Below are 24,965 nucleotides of genomic sequence, written 5' to 3'. Positions count from 1 at the left end.
CAACTGGAAAAAGTCAAAAAATTTGAAAAAAAATTGCCAGTTTTATTTAAAAAAAACGCTAAAATTCATGATGGCAAAAAGTTGAAAACCATTCCATAACCACTAGAAACTATGCAGTAATCTATCACCAAACCCTTTATCAAACCCTAGAGGAGGTTTCTTGACACCTGGCGCCAAAAAACTCAAAATCACAAAAAAATTCAAAAAACCTGAAAAAAAAATCCAAAAAGTTTATATCATTTTGCGTGTTTGTGTTTGTAGTACCAAAACATATAACTCATAAAATGGACATAACAAGCAATTTTGTCTCGCAAAAGGCCTTCATCATCGTTTAAAAACTTCAACCTGAGACTAGTCAAACATAAAACTCAAAGAATTCCAAAAAAAAATGAAAAAATGCAACCACTTTGAGCTCAAAAACTCAATGATCTTTTAACCTTAATTAAGGCTATCTCAGCAGCTGCAATACTCTAAGCACTTGAAGGACTACTAAAGCCCACTTTGGGCCTCTAATGAAACTTAATGCCCGCTGGGCTTTACCTGTTTATCCCGTTTTGAAAGATCAAAGTCATTGAAAAATGTGTGAAAACATCTTAAAAAAACAGCGCACCAATACAATCCAAATTCTTTAGATAATAGAAACCACGATGTCCCCAATAATAGCCGCCATCTTTTCGCGGCTATTAAAAATGAAACTAATTTGGTCGCTTTTCTCATGAGACTTTTAGTATAATACAGTCGCCAACTCCACTCAGCTCCCTAAAATGCGGAACGACCCGATATAGATAACATATAACTCAAGAGGAGTTAAATGAATAGCGGTCAGACGAAAACTCAATCGAGGAAAAAATGTGAAATATATACCCAGAGGGCCTACACAATCGATGGAGTTAACTTTGGACAATTGATCATGTACTATAATCATCGCCAAAAAGGGGCCCGAATTATCACGATTGTCCATTTTATGACCCAAATTAAGCTTCCTGGGCAGTTTCGATGAATCATACATTTACACAATAGTAAAGCTCTAGCAGAACTATATTCTAATCCAAGGCCCCGATGCCTGGCCAGTATCCTGTTTCTAAGGACAAAAGTCAAACCAGTTAGACGACAAAGGTCACACACATTACAATAAAAAGCAAGAGGCCCACAACAACTGACACATACAAACTTACAACAATCACAGTTCAACAAATCCTTCAAACTTTGTTTGGGATAAGTTAATCAGCCGCCTACTCGATGACAAATTTCTGTGACGCACAACTGACGTCAATATCATTCGATCAAAGGGGGGGTGGGGTCATCAGCTGCACTATAAGCTTTTGAAGGACTACTAAAGCCCACTTTGGTCCGCTAATGAAACTTAATGCCCACTGAGCTTTACCTGTTTATCCCGTTTTGAAAGATCAAAGTCATTGAAAAATGTGTAAACACATCTTAAAAAGAACAGCGCAACAATACAATTCAAATTTTTGAATTGTAAAAAACAAATTAGGAGCGCTATAATAGCCGCCTGGAATTGAGGACGCGGCTATTAATAATTAGGGTGACTTATATAGGAACAAAAAATCTCGAAATAACCTCTTCACCTTTAACATTACCAGCAGTTCCTAATTACTATACATTACAAACGAAGCTACTGTTAAAGTCCAATGTTCGAAAACAGAAATCAACCATTAAAAACGGAGGTAAATGCTCGAACGGAAAGAAGTCATGAACAAACTTGCTTTCTGCTTAAAAAAAACCTGTAGAATCTCAATAATCCTCCTCTCAATGCTGCTTTTGGAGTCGTAAAAACCTGAAGAATCTCAATACTCCTTTTCGAGTCTCAAAAACCTGTAGAATACCAAAACTTCTCTTCCTCTTCGAGTCGTAAAAACCTGTAGAATCTCAATACTCAATACTCCTTTTCGAATCGTAAAAAAGACCAACACGTTTACAATAATTGCTTCAAACTTCGTTCGAGAGCTATTAAAAACATTTTACTCAATTTAACTTTTAGTTCAAAACGCACTTTGAACAAATAGTGCCTCCGGTAGCAAAACAACCTCCAGAAAACCAATACTCCACTTCGAGTCGTAAAAATGCAAGAGAAGGCCAATAATAGCCCCTTGCTATCGCTTTTCGGCTATTAATGAGACATTTTAAATTTAGCTTTGACAGAATCTTGCAAGATTATCCACAATCTTTGAACTAACCAGTGAGCGCAAAATGTCCCGCATTGGCGATAACTACAACCCAGTCCTTCTCAATAGCTATAGAGTTGGCAGCAGAAGACAATCTCCCAATGACAGATAGAAGGATAATGCCACAGAGGTACAAGTACACAGGCCACTCATCCTTCATCTTGCCCTCCTCTTCATCTAAGTAGAGATCTAATAGAAGGTAGATGAGGACATTGCTGGCCACTGCACACATGTTCTGTGTGAACACTGTCACTCGAATCACTAAAACCCAAACGAAACCGATTAATCTAATCTAAATTGATTCGCATGATTCATAGTCATCGTGGTTCTTAATCACGGTAAAAAAGGAATTGGAAACTAAAACTCGTCTTCAATCACAGCTCAAAAACTATCCAATTCTTTTGAAACTTGTTAATTTTATATATTTGCTCAATTATTTTCCTAAAAAGCAGATATTGATATACTACAAAACTTTCTGAAAGCAACAAACAACTCCCGTTTATTCACAACATCCACAACTTGCCGACCAAATCCTTCTCCGTTACAGACGTGGCCGAATTGCAGTCCAACGAATGGCAAGAGCGCGGTTGTATCATAGCCAGGTTCAGTTTTAGGGGTTACGGTTTCTATTATGATAATATTAAGTCTCTCTCTAATTGTAACATTGATTCAAATTGAAAAATGAATTGAAAGCCTTGCCTAAAATTCCTTCAACAAAAATTCAAATAATGAGAGTAGAAGGGATAGATGTAAATAAGTCTGGGCTGGGGGGTGGGAAAGTAGTTATATGTAAGCAGATCAGGGGGGGGGGGGGTAAAAGGATGTACCTATGTATTAACATTAGGTATAGCCTATTTTCGTCTAATTTCCAAAGATGTACCTAAAAAGAGAGTGAGAACAATAGACCTGTCATCTTATCGTAATTACCCAGGGGTAATTATCTTAATTACCCCAGGGAAATGCATCCGCTCTAATGCACTTCAGCTAATCTTATCTACTTAACCTTTTTTGAAAGGAAATAATTATTATTATGTTTTTTTTTATTTTTCTATTTTTCCACTTTTCAATTTTTGAAATTTTTTATGTAAATTTTTTAATTTTAAATTTATTTTTTTTTTAATTTAATTAAATCAATTTTGGATGAAAAATGTCTTTTTTTCGTAAGGTTTTTGATGAAAAATGCATAATTTGAAATTTTCTTTTTTTTTTCCATTTGTTGATTTTCGAAAAAAATAGTTTTCATTTTTTTTTCGAAAATTTTGAGTTTAATTTAAAATAATTATTTTTATAGAAATGTTAATTTTTTTAGAATATTTTTTATTTAAAAAAAGTTGTTTTTTACCTAAGGTTTGTAACAAAAAATGCATATTTTTTTTCTTTTTTTATTTTTCTATTTTTCCATTTTTCAGCTTTTGAATTTTTTTTGTAAATTTTTTTGTTTTTTGAAAAAGAAATCGTTTTTCGTAAAACATATTTCCTTTAAAAATGTCATTTTTTACATAAGGTTTTTAACAAAAAATGCAGATTTTGATGTTTTTTACTTTTCTATTTTTCCATTTTTCAGTTTTTTTAATGGAATTTTTGTTTTGAAAAAAAAAATCGTTTTACTGAAAATAAATTTCTCTCAAATATGCGTTTTTTTACATAAGGTTTTTAACAGAAAATGCAAATTTTGCGGTTTTTTATTTTTCTTTTCCATTTTTCAATTTTTGAAGTTTTTTTATGTAAAAGTTTTACATTAATTTTTTTTTAAAAAATGTTTTACTATAATGAACTTTTTTAACCAATCATATCATTCGTACAATCTATGTTAAAATAAGCTAGGACCGAGAAACTCTGTTCATTTTGTGTTTTGTCTCAGTTGAATATCAGTGGTCTTAAAAAAATGCAAAATACTCCAACACTTCCTTTTCTTCCTTCAACATCTTTTCTTTCGACATTTCATTCTGATCTAGATTTCGTTCCCAACAAAGAGGAATCGAAATGTAGAACAACAGTAACTGATAACAACATCGAATTATCCTTTGAGGTGGATTGCACAAGAGTAACAATAAAAACACAGACTACTAGCTTAACACTTCCGAAAGATTTGTGGAGAACTTTAGAGGCTGCTAGACATCATAACCTCCACTTAGAAGAAAAAGTCAACAATTCAGTACTTTCTCTCCCCACTTATTTCCAGGCCATTGAGAGAATTCGAAAAGAACAAGGATTTCATCCACTGAAAGACTGCAAAGGTATTTTGTTCCCGTACTCTCGTGAAATAAATCACTACGGTGTATGGTGGGTAGAAGACATGTTCTCCAAACATGCTGATACAATTTCTACAAAATCAGAAACCTTCGATCTTCCCAATTTCCGAGATCTTATTCTTCCTCCTATCCAAGAAAATGACAATGATGAGAACCAATCACTCCATCAAAATGTTCCTTTCTCGAACTACAGGTGCTCTCCAATATAAGTCTTAACAGTTGCTTGTATTCTTTGCTAAATTCTCCCTCACGTGACAACATTTGTCACGTCACGTGATGTTACTAAAATTAGAAATGACATAACTATTACGTCATGATGAACACTCAAATCTCATTGGTTACGACTGCTTTTACGTGATCTCATTGGTTACGATGTCGCAATAATTCTCGTTCTTACTAAAATTTCATTGGTTCGATTTATGAAGCTCTTTCTTGAAGATAATTCATTCATTTGTTGCTTTTCGTTTTCATTATTAAGTTACCTTATTTATTCAATTCTTCCTTTCTTGCTTTAAAAACTCATCTTTTACTTACTTCACACGCCACAGATGGATCAAAGTTCAGTCTCAGCTGACAGCAAGAAACCCTACGCCTTCCCCTTCCGCAAACGAAACCATAAGGGAAGACCAGTTATTCCTTCCTCCCAGTTTGATTATCATAATGAAAGCATATATTCTTTGTTTACCGATACCAACGTGAAAGTTGAGGACACTGTTTGCAAACCAAATGAGGATCACCAAGGAAACAACAACCTTTGGTCTTTCCAAGAATACAGCAACCGGAAATTTCAAATCAGCATCCCAGAGGAGACTATCAACACAAGCTCGAATTGGACCCACTTGAAAGTCTTTCGCGAAAATGTCGAAAGTGAATTTGTTCTACATCAGTTTCTGATGCTGTCGGTCTGGGAATTGAAAATTTTCATTCAAAAATTACCTGAGATGATAAAAGAAGCACTACAATTTGAACCCTCAGAAGTTACTGCAAAGTTGATGATTGACGAAACTTTGTTCCAGCCAACTGATGTGGAGGAAAAAGCAAAATTCGATGTGTTCTGGGAATTGAGTGAGACTGCTAGGCGAAAAGTATGTGTGACCAGAACATTTTACCAAGATGATCCGAATCGATGTTATTTCACCATCAAGCTCTTCACTCGAGTGAGAACAATAGACCTGTCATCTTATCGTAATTACCCAGGGGTAATTATCTTAATTACCCCAGGGAAATGCATCCGCTCTAATGCACTTCAGCTAATCATATCTACTTAATAAAATATATCTGCAGAACTTTTACTTTCAAACTTTTCATTTACGCATAAATTTTTTCAAATATTCAACTTTTTTAAATTTTCGAATATTAATGACGTTTTGTTTTCAATAATGTCAAATTATCGCAAGTTTTTCAAAAAACTTCTTGAAAGATTTTTTTGAAAATGACAATTTTTTTTTTAATTGTTTTTACTCATGATGTGAAAGCATGCAAGAAACCGATTTTTTGGCATTTTCTTTTGGTAGTTTCTGGTTTTTTCTCGGTAGTTTCAGTTTCAAAAACCCAAAACCGTTAAAAAAAATTCAAATAAGGTTGTTCTAATAATCGATTAAAAATTTTTTAACACCGACTTCAATGAAAAATACTAAAGCACAGAAAACCATCACTGAAAATTTTTTTGTTTTTTCATAGTTTCAGATTCTGAAACCTCAAACTAAAATTTTTTTTTGGTCGAAAATGTATACTACAGTACAACTTTAGAGGGTATTTTTCGAAGTGAAGTTCAATGGTGGTAATTTCACGGTCAATTATAGATTATGGGTTTGGGTTTTTTGTAGCTTTAGTTTCTCAAACCTCAAACTACAAAATAGTTTCATCGAGAATGGTACGCTATATCAACTCTCTGTATGTTGTTTTTAAACAAAGCATTTGATAGTGACTTCTTTAACTCCTAGAAGTTACACTTTTTGGTTTTTTCTGAAGTTTCAGCTTCTGAAACCTGAAACCTCAAATTATTTTTTCTTTGGAATTGTTTGTTACAGTAGATCTTTATAGCGTAATTTTGAACGCAGAATCCAATGGACATAGTTCAAAAGTCGTGAAAAGAGGACAAGTTTGTATTTTTTGAAGTTTTAGATTCTGAAACCTGAAACCAAAAAAATTTTCGGTAAAAAATATTTAGTTCTTTTTAATAAATACCCCATTCTTAAAAAAATGAAAAAAAAATACCCATTTCATACCAAAAAATACAACATTTTTCGCAAAAAATACCCAATTCTTGCCGAAAACACCCAAATCTTGTCCAAAAATAGCCAATCGTTGTCAAAAAAATCCCAAATTTTCCCAAAAAATACCCAATTCTTGACAAAAAATACCCAATTCATCCCAAAAATTACCCATTTCTTGGCAAAAATACCCAATTCCCCAATTCCTCGCAAAAAATACCCAATTTTTCCCAAAAATACCCAATTCTTCCCAAAAAATACCCAATTCTGGCCACAAAATACCCAATTCTGGCCAAAATATACCCAAATTTTCCCAAAAAATACCCAATTTGTCCCAAAAAATACCAAATTCTTGGCAAAAATAACCAATTCTGACCAAAAAAAACCCAATTCTGGCCAAAAAAATACCCAATTCTGACCAAAAAATACCCAATTCATCCCAAAAACTACCAAATTCCGGCCAAAAAACACCCAATTCTGGCCAAAAAATACCCAATTCTTCCCAAAAATACCCAATTTTTTCCAAACAACACCCAATTCTTCCCAGAAAATACCCAATTCATCCCAAAAAATACCCAATTCTGGCCAAAAAAAACCCAATTCTGTCCAAAAAAATACCCAATTCTGGCCGAAAAATACCCAATTCTTGGCAAAATTACCCAATTCATCCCAAAAAATACCCAATTCTGGCCAAAAAAACCCAATTCTGACCAAAAAATACCCAATTCTGACCAAAAAATACCCAATTCTTGGCTCAAAATATCCAATTATTGTCAAAAACACCCAAATGTTAACAAAAAATATCAAACTGTTGCCAAAAAGAATCAATTTCAGCCCAAAAATATCTGTTTCTAGTCATGAATTAAACAATTCATAGCAAAAATATCCAGTTATTACCAAAATCTACTAAATTTTTGCCAAAAATACCTAATTCCTGCGAAAAAGAACCCGGTTCTAGCAAAAATATCCCAATACTTGCCACACAAAGAGACACAAATTTCGCCAAAAATACCCATTTTTACAACAAAATAGCAAAATCTTGTCAAAAAATACACAAATTGTAACCAAAATAACAAAATTTTATCAAATAATTATCTAAAATATATCAAAAACTAGACAATCTTGCCACCATCCGTTTTTCTCTAAGTTCTTATCCACAATCCAATTATTTAGTGACCTTAAAACATCAACTTTTGAGATCATCTTTTGTAAAGACGAATCTTCTCAGGTGATCGATATAGGTTTAATGAGTACAAATTTGTCACGAATTTTTCGCTATTGTACAGAATTAATCGTTAAAAGTTCTACGTCCTACTGAGTTTTACGTCCTACTATGTTGTCAATTACGAACAATTAAGTGATCTCACTTTTTGTAAGAGGGTCACTCACCTCTTTGGAACAAAATTTAGTCCAACTACGTCATATGATTACTACAATTACGGATACTTAAGTATTGAATGGAGTCACTGAACTCATGGGAACAGAAAATAATCCTTACTAATTACGATATTATTCTTATTTTATCGAAGCATACACCGCTCACGTGATTGAGGTCTTACTCAAAATAATGTAATAATTACGTCACTATTGCATCATAATGATGTCATTTTTTATTGTAGTGTACAAACAAAAATTTGCATTTTCTGTTAAAAACCTTATGTAAAAAAACGCATATTTGAAAGAAATTTATTTTCAGTAAAACGATTTTTTGTTAAAAACCTTATGTAAAAAATGACATTTTTAAAGGAAATATGTTTTAAGAAAAACGATTTCTTTTTCAAAAAACAAAAAAATTTACAAAAAAAATTCAAAAGCTGAAAAATGGAAAAATAGAAAAATAAAAAAAGAAAAAAAATATGCATTTTTTGTTACAAACCTTAGGTAAAAAACAACTTTTTTTAAATAAAAAATATTCTAAAAAAATTAACATTTCTATAAAAATAATTATTTTAAATTAAACTCAAAATTTTCGAAAAAAAAATGAAAACTATTTTTTTCGAAAATCAACAAATGGAAAAAAAAGAAAATTTCAAATTATGCATTTTTCATCAAAAACCTTACGAAAAAAAGACATTTTTCATCCAAAATTGATTTAATTAAATTTAAAAAAAAATAAATTTAAAATTAAAAAATTTACATAAAAAATTTCAAAAATTGAAAAGTGGAAAAATAGAAAAATAAAAAAAAACATAATAATAATTATTTCCTTTCAAAAAAGGTTAAGTAGATAAGATTAGCTGAAGTGCATTAGAGCGGATGCATTTCCCTGGGGTAATTAAGATAATTACCCCTGGGTAATTACGATAAGATGACAGGTCTATTGTTCTCTCTCTTTTTAGGTACATCTTTGGAAATTGGACGAAAATAGGCTATACCTAATGTTAATACATAGGTACATCCTTTTACCCCCCCCCCCCCTGATCTGCTTACATATAACTACTTGGGAAGAGTGCGGCTAGGTACGCAGTTTTAAGAACTCAGAGGGTATGGTATATTGGGGAAGGAGCATTTGAGGTTTAAGGGGTAAGTGGGGCAAATGTAGATAGTGCAAATGTAGTAAGTGGGGCAAATGTAAAAGCGTTGCAGAAGAGGTCAAGAGAGACTCCTAGGGTGTCAAAACTTCTCAAAGTGCCCTTTTCCAAATTCAGTCCAGCGGTTACTAACATTAGAAACTACCAAACATTCGAAAGCAGAAGTCGATGTTCCGAAAAAGAAGTCAAAGTAAAGTGATATGTAACATTTAATTTGTAGTTGGGGTTAGAGTCAGAAAAGACACTGGAGGGGTTGGGGGTTATATATCATTTTTGCTGACAAAACTGACCATGGAGGCGTTTGCTCAGATCAATCCAGTATCCGATCACTTGGAGTAGAAGTATGAGGCTGACTGAGATGGAGATAGAGTTGCAGGCAGTCACCCTCAGAGATCCAGGAATGGGAGACAGGATGACCAGGAACAGGCCCAGAGAGAAAGCCCACCATCTGTCGCCCTACGCACAACACACGCTCCTACATTTTAGTGGAGAAAAGTGATGAGCTTTAGTAATAGTAGTAAACAACTTGAACTACATTTTAACCGGAACAAAATTGAATGAATGAATGAACGATTGTATAAAATATAAATCATTCAACAGCAAAAAAAAACAAACTTAAAACTAAAACTTACGCTATGCAATTGCTGCATCTACAGCGTTGCTGAACTTAAAAACTAATTAAGATTGCATGTTTTTCAGTTTAATGTTGGCAACGATGGTTGAGTGAAAAACTTTGTAGACCTACATATCAATTCATGAGGGCAAGTTGTACAGGCAAAACAATTTCAAATTTTACGCGAAACGTTACTTAGCTGAAACATAGAACAGACAAATAAATTGTGAAAAAAACTATCAATATTGCTCTCAAATTAGAGCAAAATTCTCATCAAAATCCAGTAAATAATTTAGAATAACTCTTTCCCGAAAGGTAGAACGAAGCACCATATGTTTTTCTCGTTTAGCTGTGTGAATAAAATTAACACAACCATCAAAACCATCAGACTTCAAAAACAATATTAAAATTTGATCAACAAAACAAAAAAAGCAGAAAACAACGAAAACGGTAGTCGAACTGCTGCATATGAATCGGTCCAACTTCATGAACACAAATGAAATTTACTTTAAAACAGACTGAAATTATTTTAGATAAAAACCAGCTAAATTAGTTTATTCATCAACAAAATGAAATTTAACGCAACAGAAAAAAATTTAATACAATTAGTTAAATTTCTGTGGAAATAACAACTTTAAATTGATACCAATCAAATCAAAACTTAACCAAAACCACAAAGGGCGCTAATGGCAACCAAAAACTTACCGCTGACAGTATAAAGAACAAACACCGCCAAAAAGAGGCCAACATGTTCAAATGACCAAAATAGCTCAAAATTGCATCTTAAGCCTGCTCAATGGTTAAAAACCCCAATCGACACTTACTTAGTTATTTATGTTACAAAAACCATTTCGGCCGATAACTTTCTATTAAAGCTACACATCTGCTTTGAAATTGCCGCACGTGAACAAAAAATTCAACTCACGAACATTTCATACCTATTGTTCTCGATCTCTCAAAAACATTCATGGACAAAGAAAAGTGCAACGTTTGACTTTAAATCAACAGATTATCGTAAACCTGCGGCATTGACTTTTACACCCTGTTTCAACACTTAATCGTTTAAAATACATAGCCGGACGAATCCCGAGGATGACCTGAAGTCCTTTCAATTAACTAGTATCTACCGGTAGAGCTCATCAAAGCAGAGATAATAGCAAACATTAGTCAAATATGAAACAATTGAACAAAAAAACAAATTCACCAAAAAAGAAAATAACTTTCATTAAGTACAGGTACACATACATACAAAAATTTATTTCATGCATTCATCTCAACACAGATACTCATACAAAATTAGTCCGCAAACTCATTAGCATCTCCTATTTTGAAATAAAGAGGAAACACTAGCTTTAAACTCATAAATATTTCTTATTTTGAAATAAAGCGGAAGAACTGCGAGAAATTTAGAACTAATTTTGCAAATTGCTTAACTTTTTTTGGAAAATTTGATTTAAAAAAATTGTGTTGCACTGACAAAAGGTTTTAATAGCTTCATAATCAAGAATGCTTATGGGCAGCTACCAATAGAAGCATTTAAACAAAACAACAGGTCAAAAATTGCAAAAATAGCATAAAAATCCGCAAAAGTTTTTTAAAAAAACCATAGAAATTTCAATTGAAAACTTTTTATTCATCAGAGGCTTCAAAACGCTATCAAGGCAAATTGAATATTCCAAATTTAAGCTACAAAAATCTGTTACACAACAAGCAACAACATTAGAACAAAAACGGCTTGAAAAAGCCTCATGTGAACAAAATTCGCTCGCGAAGCGAAAACTCTTTCAGATCCTCATTTCTCGCTCTGCTTCAAAATAGGTATGAGAAAAACTAACATTCTCCTTTCTCCGCTTATAGAATTTGTTTACCAAAACAACTTTTTCAAACTTTAGTAACGCCCAGAACTTCATTTTTTTCCCGCTCCCTTATGAAAACATACCCGGCAGATTGCCGGAAAATAGCCGCCGTTGATTCCAATAAGCATGATTGGGATTGAAATAACAGAAGATATTGAAAAAAAAAATTTTTGTACAAAAACATTTTTTTAAGTCCGATTTATTTTGATGGCAATTCGTGGTTGAACATACTTCTGTTTTAGAGAGAGACTACAGGGGCTAGCATCAATAACAATAAGCATTAGAGATGGTAAATAAGACTTATAGGAACGACGTTCAAATAGCGGGCATCTAAAATTGGGCTTTATGGGTTTATCCCGTTTCTATTTCTGACTTCAATTTTTTATACTGACTCTGTTCATTTTGAATTGCTTTGCTGAGCAACTGATGTTCAAAATCACTTTTAGCAGAATGAGAGAAGAGAGAAACTAGCCTAGAGAAGTCAAAAAGATTTCACGCAAAATGTTGAAAAGGCGGCAAAATGAGGTAAAGCGAAACATTTTTTTATTCGACGAAGTAAAAAAAAAAATAGGAGCGCTATAATAGCCGGCTGAGAAGATGAGGGCGGCTATTAAAAAGCTAGAAGAATTTTGGAAACTACTCGAATCGTCGTCTCTGTCAAGAAAACTATCCTTTAAATCAAATGCTAGTTCTTAGAGTGACTATTAAAACTGAAAAATAAATCAAAACATGAAACTAGCCCAAAAAATCAACTTAAAAATTAGAAAACTCAATTTAGTTCTTTAAATAATACAAGTACACCTAAAATCGTATTTCTATGCAATTGAAAACATCGAACTACTCACACAATATTAGGCAAACCATGTCTGACTCATATTTTTTTTGTTGACATAATTAGTTCCAAAATTCATCAACTTTCCTTCATTCTTCTCATTAAAAACAGTTTTATAACATAAAAGCTGTAATAATTTCAGCTTATTATTTCAGCTTATTCAAACCGTTAAACCGAAAAACAAACCGACTAACGTCGAACGAATTGCTCGCGACCGACTGGCTAGGCAAACAATTTATAAGAGAGCATGGACTAGAGAAAAAATTATGAAGTAAAAACTTGGGGAAGGCTTGACTGGGGAAGGCTTCGAACCCCTCTTTTAAGTCACTTAAAATTTGTCACGCGTTTCATTTCCTGCTTCAAAATTCACTCCGCTAATATTGGTTTGAATAAGACACATCTCCCACACTCCTCACCGAGTCGCAAAACACTCCACAATAATAGCCGGCTGAGAAGATGAGGGCTGCTATTGAAAATCAGATTCAAATCGGTATAATTACAAAAAAGTGACTAAAAAGTTGAATTGAGAGCAGTGAGAACAGTCAAAGTTATGTGTTCAAAAAAGAAATGGACACTTACCCATGCCTGGAGAGCGTGAGTGAAGTAAAGCTGTGATTTTATGCCCAGGAAACGCTCTAAACAAACACATAATTTTTGATTTACTGACAGCTAGTAACTAATTGGAAAGGACGCATGGGATACAAATTCTCTAAACCGGAAAATCAAACCACTTTTTGAGGCGATTAGTAGAAATTTAGAAATGAAGATTTATCCCACCGCACTCGCAACTGTTGCTATATGAACAGAGATGGAAAAAGATAGTCTAATCAATCGCAATTAAGCAACTGTTTATGTTCACAGCGAGAGTTGATTAAACGGTTGTTATCTACCTCTCGAAGTTATTCAAAAATTCATCACCACCACGAGTTTCGTCAACTTCTCGATGGCGCTCATTACGTGCCTAATATCTGATTTCTCGAGTAAATTTACCCGATTTGGTTACAATATTTCACGACTATGTATGAAGATTAGAGTTATAGGCGTGTCTGGAATTTGGTGACAGTAAGCAAATTTAGTTTGAAAAGAACATTGACAAGATTTGTCCCTTTTCCACGCTATAAGTAACTCATTTCGACGCGTCACCTTAGCGCACGGTTGCAGTATCTAACAACAACGATAGTTTTAATTAGACCGAAATTAGACATAATCTAACTAGAGCTTAATTTCAAAACATCCCTCCCAATATTAATTGTGGATAAAGAAGAACATGGGCAATTTCAGAATTACCCACATCAGTGACTTGTAAGACAGCCGAAGAGAAAAGAGCCGATTGAAAGGGAGCCGAAAATTTATTTAAATTATTAGTCGATAAATTAAGATAATTTTTGCAGCCCATTAAATTGCCTTCTGAAATGAGACTACCAAAATCTCAACCAATCATAACCGAGTATTTGAAATGAAATTTAAAGTTTATCTAGTAAAAGGAACTGAAAGCGAATTAAATAATTATCTTGAAATTCTCGGTCATGGCCATGCCTCAGCGGCTTGTGGGACTTGATATGAAACTATCATAACCGAACATGAGACCAATTAACTCATGCAAATCTTCGGTGAATGCAAATCTTCGGTGAAGAAATTACATGCAAATCTTCGGTGAATGATCTTGGTGTAGTAATTACTAATAACTTGAAATGGGACAGTCATATCAATCAGCGGCTGTCAAAGGCACAACAAAAGCTTTTTTTCTTGAAGAGAAACGTTCCCTTTTCTACAAATACGAAAGTAAAAGTAAGTTTATACAAAAGTTACATTTTATCAATTCTCCTGTACGCGTCAAATGTATGGTTCTCGAATTGGCCAAATTGCAGAAAACTCGAAAAGATGCAAAGACGAGCGCTCAAGTGGGCTTTGAATAAGAAATTTTTTACAGATAGTGACTACAATCAGAGCCTCATTTACAACAATTTGTTGCCGATCAGTTTTCTTTTGGTTCGAAATGATCTTCTTATGCTGAACAAAATTTACAACTGTGATACTGCCCTTAAGTTTGATGATTATTGGAAAGTTTTCAAGGGACCACGCAGTAACCGTTCTGCAGCAAAACAATTTTTGAAGACCAATTTTAATTGGACGAAATCAGTCAAATTCGAAGAGTATTTTGTCTTGAGAGTTGTGAAATATGCAAATGTTCTCTCTCAGCGAAATGACATCTCAACTTTTGACTGGACATGTCCAACAGTGTTATTTCGGAAACAGCTGAACTCGCTGTTGAAATTAAAGGCTTTGAACTTTAAATACTATCAGTATCCTGTTAATTGGTCCTGTTTCTAATTAGTTAACAAAGTGATTCCCGCATCGCGGGTACCAAGTCAATTTAATAATAATTGAGTACTTTTCTTGGTAATCATCAAACAATTTAGGCCCTTTTTAAATCAAGTCAGGTCTCGGCTCTTTCTAACGTCGGCTCTTTATAACGTCGGCTTTCTTGCACGTAATCACCCACATCATGGTTAACAAGAACTAGTTCTTGAAATGCTCCTTAAGTAATTACTCCAACAATTCGGTCAATGAAGTTTTAGGCTAATTATATGCTCAAAATCGTGGACATGCGTTATGTTCATCAGTAATACTAGTAAAATCATACTTTTTCCGTCACTTATGTCCACACATTAACAACGAATTTGCATCGTGAATAAAAGTTACTCAAAAAGAAGGACGAGATATTGTCACTCGTTTCCACGAAACGTCAAGTTTATTCAAAATAGCATTTTCGACATTTGCCCGGTTATAATAACAACCTTGTGTTTTCGCTACTCTTTAAAACGCAACACTGACGAGAAAAGAGAAGCCGGAAAAAGAGTCTGACTCCAAGGAATTTTCGCCACTGATTCAGACTTTCATAGTGTTCAACGTTCGCTAACGAGTTCATTCATCGGTACGTTATGCAATTTTGTTCGCAAAAAAAATCAAAAACGGTTCTTATTTCCCTCTCAGTTCAAAAACTCGTCTTTGCCTCGGAGTTTGATACGAAGGGTAATAATATTCATCAATCAATGATCCTTTCAGATTGTCGCAGTATTCATCGGGCGCTAAGAAGTTATTCAGTCGGTAAGCTATCCGACAGTTGTTATCGCAACTAGAGTTAAACAAAAAGAATTCCCAAATACCCTACCTCTTCTAGATCGCTTCGTTTTGATTGTATCTGTTGTGCTTCTGTAAGGATCGTCCATGATTCATTAAGATATCAAGTCAATTCGTGGTGTTTACTCAGTTATGATTCGTTGATTTAAAAACTCTATCTACACATTAGTCCTTACAATCCAATCCAAATATACAAATAGGCCAGTGGTAGTAGCAGGCAGTTGAGAACACTGTTTGTTGATTGTATTTTGATGTTGCAGCGTTTAATTGGCATTAAGTAGATTGCCGGTGTTTATAGAGTGATAGATAGTTTTATGTGACAGTAATTTGTTGTAGTATCTATGACACTTCGTTCCCAATGACTGCGATAGATTGCGCTACTCTGATTGTGTTCAAGGATTAAATTTCGTTGTTTTGCTAGTTGTGACCTCCTCTCCCCGGATGGGTTCAGGTGGCATAATAACCTGGAATAGTTGATATTAACTTGCATGCTTAGATTACAGAATTGCTGTCAATGAAAGGTAATCGAAATGATCAAGAGATGATCAACTTAAAGCAAAATTAATGAATTACGTTTATCCATTTGTTGAATTAACGCATTAATTAAAGCACGCATTTGCATTGTTTGTGGCGCAAATAAACGCCTTTTGAAAAGTTATTCCAGAAGCTGTAAATCAGAATTTAAAAAGGTTTTTAGCACTGTCCAAGCGACAAGAACTAGCAACTAAATTTGAAGTCTCTTCACATTTTTTTCTGGCATGTGAGTGTCCCTCGTTTTTAACGAATACCCTCATTTCATAAAAATCAAAATAAAAAGCCAATCAAAATGTCTATTGCGCCCCCATCCTCCATCGAAAGCTATAACCAAACGTTTTCTGCATCAGTACAGGGGTGCTTAAACTTCATATCTCCTTTTCCATGAAGCCAGCATCTTGGAGACAAATAAAACTATTTCATGAAACCGAGATATGAAGTCCGTGGCCTTGATAGGTTAAAGCAACCTTGTGCTGATGTAGAAAGTTTGAGCCAATAGCTTTCTATGGAGGTCGGATGAACATTTTGATTGACTTAAAACATTATTGTAAAATCAGGTTAAGAATAGGTCATCAATTTCATTTAACAAATCCACATCGTATACCACAAAGCACATGTAGAAATTGAAAACAAAAATAGTTTTCCATGGCTCGCTGTTTCTTGGATAGGATAGAGATTGAGTGGCCACAAAATAAGCAAATGCTACCTAAGGCTACAACATCACGTCAAATAAATTATCCAATGATCTCTTCAAAACTCGTCAAATTATCTAAACAAAAAACCTAAATTATTTGCTCAACTTCTTGTTGCGTGGCAAATGTTTTTGTTTAAATGTTAAGTTGCTTGTCCCTTCTCATTGACTGAACAGAAATTATACTTAGGTTTCATCTGATGAGGGGGGGGGGGGGGTGTCAGCCGTATAATAATAATGAGTGTTAGTTAACTCGCTGGTTTAACGAGGGTATGGAAGATGAAAATAGAAAATCTATAATATTCAGACTATGAAAGAAAAAGTGCCATAATGATAGTCAAGTGTGGTGGCATAAAGTGTTAAAAATGTTGATAATCGGTTGAATCTTTGTTTTTCAGCGAATTTGCAAATGTTATTTTGCTATCAATAAATGCTGAGGAGGCTTCGTCGAATTCACTTCACTGGAAGTAGGATTCGTTGGTTAAATATAGTTTGATACTTATTGAATAAAAACTATAAAAAAACATAAACCGACTAATGTCGGAAGAATTGCTCTCGAACGACATGCTAGCAAAAAAAATATTTGACCCTGCTGTGATTCGGACCACTGCACAGATGCACTGACCACTCGGCTATCTTACCCTTAATTTTGCTATGCTGCAACCGACTTTGTATTAGCAACAAGCTTTACTTCGGAGTGAGAGCACTAGAGATCACTCAAAAATGAAGAACGAAAGCGTGAAAAAGTCACTTGAGAAGTCAAAGAATGTTCTAGAAGAAAAGCGCAAAATGGTCGAGCGAAAAATTTGCATTAAAAAAGACCAACACGTTTACAATAATTGCTATGAACATTGTTCAAGAGCAATAAAACAGTATGAGTTGGATGGCATAAATTGGTTTCAATCAATTAGTCTCTTCAATTTTGCAATTCTTCAATTATCTTTCGCATTAATTATTTTCAATTATTTGAAAGCATGATGTCTAAGGAATAATGCGGCGTCATTCACACAGAAACTCAGGATAAATTAAATGATTATTAAAAATTAAAATGTTCATTAATATGATTTTTTAAGTCTCATTAAAGACCAAAACGGAAATCGATTGATGGACAAATCTTAAAGATTTAGTTCCTTTCAAATCAATTTTAACTTCTTTAAGAAAAGTTTTTAAACTTGAAACTGTATGTAATTCAATGACGTGCATAATCTAGCACGCATATATTTGCATACAAAAAGTTCACTTTTAAGCTTAGAGAAGGCTCTGAACTGCAATAAAATTCCTCAACTACAATGCAGACCTAGATGCAACGAAATGGCCAATTTGATTAATACATTTCAATTTGCAGCCACGTCGATCAGTCTACGAAATGCTTGATTCTTTTTCATCTACGTCGCATGCAAGCTATACAGAAAATGAAACCGACTTGAAATTAACCTTTCTTACTCAAAATATCCAATTATGTTTTGCTACTATATTTTAAGAAGGATCGAATCCACTGTTTTGAAGAAGATCGAGAAAATTATCGCCCAATGTCGGTATCGATCGCTTGGCATTTAATCTCCAACATCTTTTGAAATTTATACATCATTTTTGTAGTCCAACAGTAACTTTGCGTTAGGCAACAATTCCTGTTTATTACCTCCGTAAAACTCAATATCACGTGAAATTAGTGAAAAATGCATGTTTCAATCAGAAAGAGAAATGGTGACAATACGGTTGCACAATTCACTCTCAACATACAAGCATTGCCAATGAACAGTTGCCGTAAAAGCACATGAAAAAGCAATTTTATAGGTAGTACCAGTCCAAAGTGAAGACACAGAAATCAATTGATGACACCTTTTCTCAACAGTTGCAGCTATTTATAAAAATTCAATCAAACTATTCTGGGTTTAGAGGAAATTGGCAACGAGTGCGTACTCAGTGTCAATGACCAAGTTTAGAATACGGCGCAAATTCTGTTCTGTATTACTAGGAGTTGCTCAAGTGAGTTCATTTAACAAGGTTAAAGCATATTCAAAATTGTCTCTGGTACCAGCAGAGAAAAATCAAGCACAAAAATGAGTAATAAGAGTAGAAAAAGTCTATTTGGTTACCAAACTTGAAAGCAATGTTTGGTTCTCTGTCGTCAAAATGGGATAATAGACTAACTGCTCTGGAACATGCGGGTGAGGGGTGCTTCACCCGAGACCTACTTCGAGGGTGGAGAGGGTATAAGATCACTTAGGTGCTTCAAATGACATTTATCTCAAGTATTAAAGACGACTAAAATGATTTGAAAAAAATTAAGCCAGATTGGTTTAAATATTTGAATCTATAAAAAGGACGCATGACTACAACAAAAGTATTCATTTTCTCTTGCAATCAATTAGAAAGGAACGTAGTTTGTAAATTGCAATTCAATGCAGGTCAGCAAAATTGACAATAAAGTATTATTGTTTAAAGGTAGCCTTTGTTTGGAAATCTCTATGATCATGAATCTTGTCTGATTTGACAAATGTTAGAAAACGAATCGGTACCTCATATGTTCAGGTATTAGCATTTCACAAAAAAAGCAGCTCAAGCCGCTCTTCTCGGAAAACCAAATACAAGAGCACATAGTGAAGAAATCGAATACTGGAGAACGAATCGAAAACAATTTAAGCAACAAAATTCACATCGCTATATTCGAAAATTCCAGGTTTCGTAACATCTGCATTGACAACTATGCGTCGTTTTCTCTTTCTAGGTGAAGAATCGAGAATTGCTATCCGTTGTGCGACAACCTCAAGTCATATCGAAACGGTATTCTTGCGGTAGGCGGGAATAATCTTTCCACCCGTACTGAACCAAATGAGGATCCTTCCCAGATTCAACAAAAAATTAGTGAGCTGAACGATGGGATCCAAAACTTAAGGCACTCCGCGAGTCTAGTAATCTGTACAGTATTGGACAGATTCAGCTGTGGCCATTTGAATATGGAAAGCTTCAATAAATCCCTTTCCAATTCGAATTTGCCTTTTTTCCAATTGTACCACAAAGTTTTCAAACAAATGGACTTCATGCCTGGAGGAGTTCTCCCAAAGAAGACGTGACAAAGAGAGTGCTACAAAGTTGTTAAAGAGAACCAGTTTCATTTAAATATGAATTTGCTGATTTTAACATTAAATACTTCTTTAATTGACTTCTATGTTTTTATGTTACTTTGATGAAATGTTTCCTAATAAAATTTCTACTTTGGTGCCTTTTTTAATTTAATTTGCACAATTTAATTGAACATGTTTTTTTTCAACTCTTTTTTAGACATGTAGACGGAGTTAACTAAAATAAAAAATTTGGACGCACTGGTATTTCCATCTGCGCTTTCAAACCTGTAAGTTGTTTCTTCAGACGGTTTGCTTACTTCCTGCTGCGACTTGGAACCAAAAATTGCGTTTTTAAGCGGGTGTGTTTGCTGTCAATTACAAACAATAAGATCCATATTCAGCGGATGTTTCCTGCTGCTAATTAAGACCGATAAGGTGCGTTTTCGGTGGGTGCGTTTCGTGCTGCGCCGGAAACCTTTAAGTTGCGTTTTTCAGCGAGTGCATTTCCTGTTGCTCCAAAAAATTAACAAGGCGGCTCGTTAATGTGCGTTCGCACATGATGTTCCGACCCGAGTTCATCTACATTTTTGACTTAATTGTCAACCAAATGAAGAGATAACAAAAATAGATGTTTGACTTTAAAAAACACGTTACAAAACGTAAATACTAATTGAATTACATAATGCCATTTCTCATTACAGCGCTCACGAGATCTACCAATAAAAAGACTACGAGAAAAAACAGCAAACAGCAAAATATGCAAAAACAATTTTCACGGCAGAAACCCAATATATAGTTTTAAAAGCACCTAGTAACAACGTCAAAATGCAATCAGATAAAACCTTAACTCCACAAATTTAGTTTTTGCTAACTTTACAGCAGATGTATGTTTTTCATAATGAGATTAGGTGAAAAGTTGACATAGAGAAAAAAAATGAGGTTAAAGTCAGATCAATCAACATTTCTTAAACCAAATAATTTCAAAAGTCTAAAAAAATCTTTAGCTTTTTAACAAAATAATTCTTGATAAATTTACTAAAAAGTCAATATGAAACTAATGGGACCTGTCTCTGCTGTGACTAAACCATAGGAATAAACTAAATACGCAGAAAATCTCAAAAAAAACGAACAATTTACACAAAGACGCAGAAAATCTCAAAAAATTAAGAACAATAACATAAATTATTGAAGCCATTAAAATCATCAGCTATTATCTGAATTTTATTTATTTTTATTTCAGTTTACATTTATACTCATTCAGCTAAAATTATACTAAAAGAAAAAAGAAGTTCGATCATTTGGGCCCCATTTGAAAATCATTGGGATCTGTTATCACCTGAATAAGCTAAAAGAAGAGAAAAAAAACACAAATACACCACTCACAATATTTTTTTATGAAAACGCATAATGTCCACCACACAAAACATCAGTTACCGACATAATATTAGTAGACAAGTTGTTTTTTGAAATTCAAGGAATTGGAGTGGACTTCTCAATGACGAGAATAAGTTGACGAAAAGAACAAAAAAAACTGAAAAGTTTGAAAAATCTTTGAAGATGTATAATATCAAAATTTTTAAGACTATTGTCTTTAAACTGACTGCTTCGGATAACATCACTCATTACAGGTTTATGGGCAACATGACAGGCAACATTAAAGGTTTATGAGACCGATCAGAATTTTACGGCTACCTAAAAATTAAAAAAAAAAAGCAAAAACAGCAAACTCACAAAAATTAAGCGAGAAAAGTTTCAAAGCCATTAGAGAATGAACTTTTCAGTATAAACTCTTCTATTTTCAATTAATTTTTTAACAGCAAGGTGATTGTTTCTATTGTTACAAAATGAAAAACAACAAATATAAAAAAAGATATTAAAACCACGAAGTTTTTGAGAAAAGCCCTAGTATCAAAGACATTAAATTCAATTATTTTCAACGCAGTTAATTAAACACACTAAATTCTGCCTCGATTAAATAGCAATCGTAGGTTTCATTCATGTGACATCAATAACTTATCACAATAAGTCGTATGGCAAAGAAAAATACATCAAAACCACGAAATTTTTGAGAAAACCCATAGTATCAAAGTCATAAAATTCTACAGCTTTCAACGGAAGGCATTTAATACGCTAAATTATTCCCAGATGATGTGACGACAAGGATGTCTGTCATTCAAAATTTATCAATAAGACATTACAACAAGTCATTGACTATGAAAACAACAACAAAAACAGGCAAAATCCAAAAGTTCGGTAGAAAATTGAGAGAAGAAAGTGTCGAAGCTATTTAAACCATAAACTTTTTTCTCTGAAAACTTTTTCAACAATCCATTGAACGTCTTCACTAAGCCAATGGGAGCTATCAATATTAGGATAATGTAATACGATTTCAAAAGGAACCAAAATTACTAAAAAAATCCAAAAATTATAAAAACTCGTGCACCGAAGTAAAAAAAACCAATAGTTAGAAGACAAAACCGCTAACTAGATACATTGTTGTTGATGCAGAAAAAAAGCGGTTCTGTCATTAACGAGACTGACTTACAGTCCACAAAAATAAGCTTAAGATTGATTTATGTTCAAAAAAAATTCAAAAAAAAAATATTTTTAAAGTCTTAACAGCCACTAATCTCAAAAGCTTTCATAGGAATTCAATGAATACGCTCAGCTATGCCACGATGTGAATACAAAAAGATGTTTATCATGCCTAGGTTATCAATAAGACATCACAATATGTCTTATGACTATGAAAAAAAAAACAACAAATACAGGCAAAAACCAAAATTTCTTTAGAAAAATGGGAGAAGAAAGTGTTGAAGCCATTTAAACCATATTTTTTTCTCAGAAAGTTTTATCTATGATCGTTTGGACGTCTTCACTAAAGGAAGATGTAGCTATCAATATTAGGATGATGTGATAAGATTTCAAAATGAACCAATAAAATGAAATGTCCAAAAAATTTTTTAAAAAATTTGAAATCTTGTGGCATTGAAGACGTACAACCAATAGTTATTTGATAAAGCCGCCAATGAGATTAACGTATGTTGCACTGGTATGAAGGAGTTCAATCCTGTTTTACTGAGACGAACTTACAGTTCACAAAAATAAGTTTATGATTTACTAATTTTAAAAAAAATTTCGAAAATTTATTTTCAAAGTCTTAACAGCCATTAGCTGTCCACTCACAGCACTAGATAGGTTCACTTATTGCTCATTAGCAAATCTATTACACCTTTAGCCAAAAGTTTATGCCATAGGATTATAAAACTTTAGTAAAACCTCAAAAAATAAATCAAAATTTCATTTGAAATTACGAAATTTGAGATACGAATCCAAAAAAAACATGAGCGATCCCTTCGAAACAATTTTTTTGTTCATTGGGCTTCATTTGATCGTAAAAGAGGTTTGTCATTAACGGAACTTCGATATTAAGTGTCTAGTAGTCTCTAGGTGACTTCAAAAAACAAAAAAATTGCAAAATTTTCTAAAAAAAAAAGAGCTCCCAAACCTAATTCGAATTTTTTTTTTATATATTAAACTTCCCCCTAAGACTAGAACTAGTCTTTATTATCTCCTTTCGTCTATTAAAAACCTAATATTGATTTACTTTTTGGACTGAAATCTAGTTTTGAATTAAATTTTTCGTAGAAAAAACGTTAATTCGAACGAAAATTACGGTAAAAGTGAACAAAAGTGAACCAAATATCTAGTGTTCACATGAAACTTTAAACCTCGATATCTCCTCGAAAAAAACGAAATTCAAAAAAATCTTTTTAATTTCGAATTCTACGCTGGACGAGCTTTTTAATGATGCCACGCACATTTCTCTACGATGGATATATCGGTCGGCCAAAATTCACGGAACAAAAAAAACCATTTGAGTATATAGTTCCTCCCCCCACAAGTGGGATCGGAACAATAAGTTGCGTTTTTGAGCAAGTATTTCCTGCTGTGCCTTGGAACTGATCAATTGCCATTTTCATACCAGAGCGGTTTTCATCCTGGAGAAGTTGGAAACCGTAAAATGCGTTGGTCAGCGGGCGTGTTTGCTGCTGCGAATTAAGCCCAAAAAGATGCGTTTTTTAGCTGGTGTTTCCTGGTACGCCTTCAAACCTGCAAGTTTTACATGAAAGTGTAATTCGGAAACGCCAAAAAATTTGTCTGTTTTTTAAAAAAAAAGTTCTTCTTATTTCTTTACTATTGGGAAGTTCAACGTTATGACACAATTGTGTGTTAGGCTAACGTTGGCTATGGTAAAAAGAAAATTAGAATTACTGATATTGCAACTTCTCAGTAATTCAACATCTCCTGTGCCAAGGAGATGTTGAACGTTGCCTATGCTGTTTTCGTAGTATCTCCTATCGATAAGAATTGTAAAACACGAAGAATTCTTGGCTTCGCTCCTTCGGTTAAATTTCGGTGAAAGTGAGGTTTTCTTTCAAATAAAAACTTTTTTTTGTTAAATGTCCTTCCCTTTCTTGTGCCCTTATAGGGACCTTCTCCCATATGCTGTGCAATAACTGTGGTTTGTTTGGTTGTGCGTTTGTGATGAATTTTGAATTTTGGCCTATCCGGGATCCATTTAAAGATTTTGAAAGTTTCAAGTAAAAAGCCTTGTGGTCTTGGGCAGTAAACAGCACTCATGAAATGATATTAAGTAGGTTAGACAATCAAATGGATTAAAATATTGCACACTATATGTTTTGTGTAGCTCCGGTTTGTGTGGTGGAAGCTTATGGTGCAAAAAAAATGTTAAAAAATGTATTGTGCAGACTTTATCTCGCCTATGATGAAGCTTTTTGCTCGTCTGTGGGGTAGTACTTGGCTCATCTATGTTGCAGAGTTGGTGCGTCTATAAGGCAGACTTAGGCTCGACCGTAAGTACTTGTGGGTTTATGATGCTCGTTAAAAAATTTCTGTGTCAGCGTTATAAAAGGGTCTGCGTCATAGACGAGAGTAATCTTAACCCCCCACCTAGGATGGCATCTGGCAACAATTTGAGAGGTCAAGGTTGGTATAATAGTGACCATAGAAGAAAACGGTAAAAAAAA

At 33.7% G+C, this 24,965-nt stretch overlaps 1 protein-coding gene across 1 annotated transcript in view; it reads right to left on the bottom strand.

The window, feature by feature from the left end:
- The window catches only part of LOC142358169 (solute carrier family 40 member 1-like), a gene marked incomplete at its 3' end in the record, with an annotated part of 49,122 nt that extends 32,974 nt beyond the window's left edge, over positions 1-16,148 (bottom strand). Inside the window, exons 1-4 of the mRNA XM_075409629.1 lie at positions 15,656-16,148; positions 13,063-13,118; positions 9,473-9,638; positions 2,199-2,447 (exon numbers count right to left, since the gene is read on the bottom strand). Coding sequence (XP_075265744.1) covers positions 2,199-2,447; positions 9,473-9,638; positions 13,063-13,118; positions 15,656-15,713 — 529 coding nt within the window. The remainder of the gene's footprint in view (positions 1-2,198; positions 2,448-9,472; positions 9,639-13,062; positions 13,119-15,655) is intronic.
- Between the last annotated feature and the right edge of the window lie 8,817 nt (positions 16,149-24,965).

Source organism: Convolutriloba macropyga, unplaced genomic scaffold, assembly GCF_964194025.1.
Source record: "Convolutriloba macropyga unplaced genomic scaffold, txConMacr16.3 SCAFFOLD_729, whole genome shotgun sequence".
NCBI lineage: Eukaryota > Metazoa > Xenacoelomorpha > Acoela > Convolutidae > Convolutriloba > Convolutriloba macropyga.
Note: the sequence above shows the minus strand (reverse complement) of the source record. Positions and strands in the feature narration are given on the sequence as shown.